The 1,708-nt window shown below is 37.2% G+C and overlaps 1 protein-coding gene across 1 annotated transcript; it reads left to right on the top strand.

Moving 5' to 3' along the window:
* Nucleotides 1–533: 533 nt before the first annotated feature.
* Nucleotides 534–1,370, top strand: TM35_000301930 (uncharacterized protein; the record flags this gene model as incomplete). Its single annotated transcript, XM_029028516.1, has 1 exon — nucleotides 534–1,370. The coding sequence occupies one exon, from the start codon at nucleotides 534–536 to the stop codon at nucleotides 1,368–1,370; it is 837 nt and encodes a 278-aa protein (XP_028880219.1).
* Nucleotides 1,371–1,708: the final 338 nt, after the last annotated feature.

The following is a 1,708-nucleotide window of genomic DNA, read 5'->3' as shown; positions in this document are numbered from 1 at the left end:
ATATATAAACTCCTAGGTACACTTACATTACAGACAGGCAAAAAAAAGTGGTTGCAAGTAATGAATGGAGACATCATTGTTTTAAACTATTTTTTTGTTTGCTTGACTTTCAGCTTTTGTGTATTCTCACGAGCTTACTTCCCATCAAGAAGAGAACATTGTCCATAAAAAAGAAAAAAAACAAGAACAAAACAAAGGAAAAGAAAAGTAAAAATAAGACTAAATAGTTGTGTCTCACTATTTGTTTCACTGCATATATCATCATTATTATTTTTTTTTTCCTTAATTCTTAACGTGTTTTCTCTCTTTTTCTCTTTTTTTTTCTTTCTTTTTCTCTCTTGACACCTTCTGTGTCTCCTATTCTTGTTGATGGGCGAACACGCAAAGGTGTGAGGAGCGTTTCTGTGTTTGTCTCTGTACCTCACTCTACTTAAATACATATACATACATACATAAACAAATATATATATATATATATATATATATATATATATATATATACATATAAATATAGGATTTCCATACATAGATTAATGGATCGTCTCTCCATTATCCTCTATCGCATTAACCCCGATGATTACCCACAATATATGCAGTGTGAACGCAGTAGTGAACAGCCAGGCACTCTTCTGATGGAGTCCCGTGCAATGCAAGGGGTTCGCCGTGTAGTACCTGTTGGTTATCTTTTTAGTTTATTCTATTTCTACGCCTATTACCGTCCACGCCTTCCATTTGCTGATCGCAGTCTTGCCCGACTCCATCACTATTTCTATCCAAGTGCCGGCTACAGTACACCCATTGGGATTATCTCTGGTTTGGCCTACGCCTGTGTACAGGATGGATATACGGATTGCTCACTGGAGAGCGTTAAACAGGCAAAGGAACGTGAACGGGGCCGTGCGATAATGGCATGGAAACAACAGCAGCAATTGCAGAGAGAAATGGAAAAGGAAATGGAAGGAAATGTGGGAGAAGCCACACTGCGGAAATGGCTCTCGTGGTGTGGGGTTTCTCTACACCCAAATAAACAGAAACCGCCTGTTTCTCAGCGGGAGACATCCTATGAGGATTTTCTAGATCCAAATGGTATTATCTCTGTTGGAAAGCAGACAAGAGAGATTCATGATCCAAGTTTTTATCATTATTACACAAAGGAACAGGTGGATGCACTTGTAAGTAAAGCGATGAAACTTCGACAATCACCAGATGAGGAACGTTGGTTAAAAACATCTGGTCGTCTTGGTGCTTATGGTATTATGGGAATGTTGTTATTGTGGAATAGTGGTGGACTTTTTTTCCGACTCTTCATGGGACTTGGACTCGGTGTAGTTAGTGCTAGTGTTATCTCAGGCACCAAGTTAGATGCATGATAGAGAAATAATAATCATAATAATAATGTCTACAACATCAAAAAAAAGGGAAAAAAAAAATAACATATCGGGAAACTTTTTTATTTCATAAAGAGAAGAGAGTTTCCGTATGTGTATGTGTATGAATGTATGTAAAAGAGAGAAAGAGGAAGAGAAAGAAAGAAAAAAAGAGAGAATAAATAATGGAATTTAAATGTGGGGTGGTGATGGGGATGGAGTTGTGTGATGGCTGCAATTTCAACAGTTATTGTATTTTAGCTGCGTGTTAATCCTAACAAGTCTTGCACCCCTCACATCTAATTATTCCCCCATTTCTTATTCTTATTCTCTTTTTTTTT

This window comes from Trypanosoma theileri (assembly GCF_002087225.1).
Source record: "Trypanosoma theileri isolate Edinburgh chromosome Unknown TM35_Tth_30_V1, whole genome shotgun sequence".
NCBI lineage: Eukaryota > Euglenozoa > Kinetoplastea > Trypanosomatida > Trypanosomatidae > Trypanosoma > Trypanosoma theileri.
The sequence above is the reverse complement of the archived record's forward strand: the minus strand, read 5'-3'. Positions and strand labels throughout refer to the sequence as shown.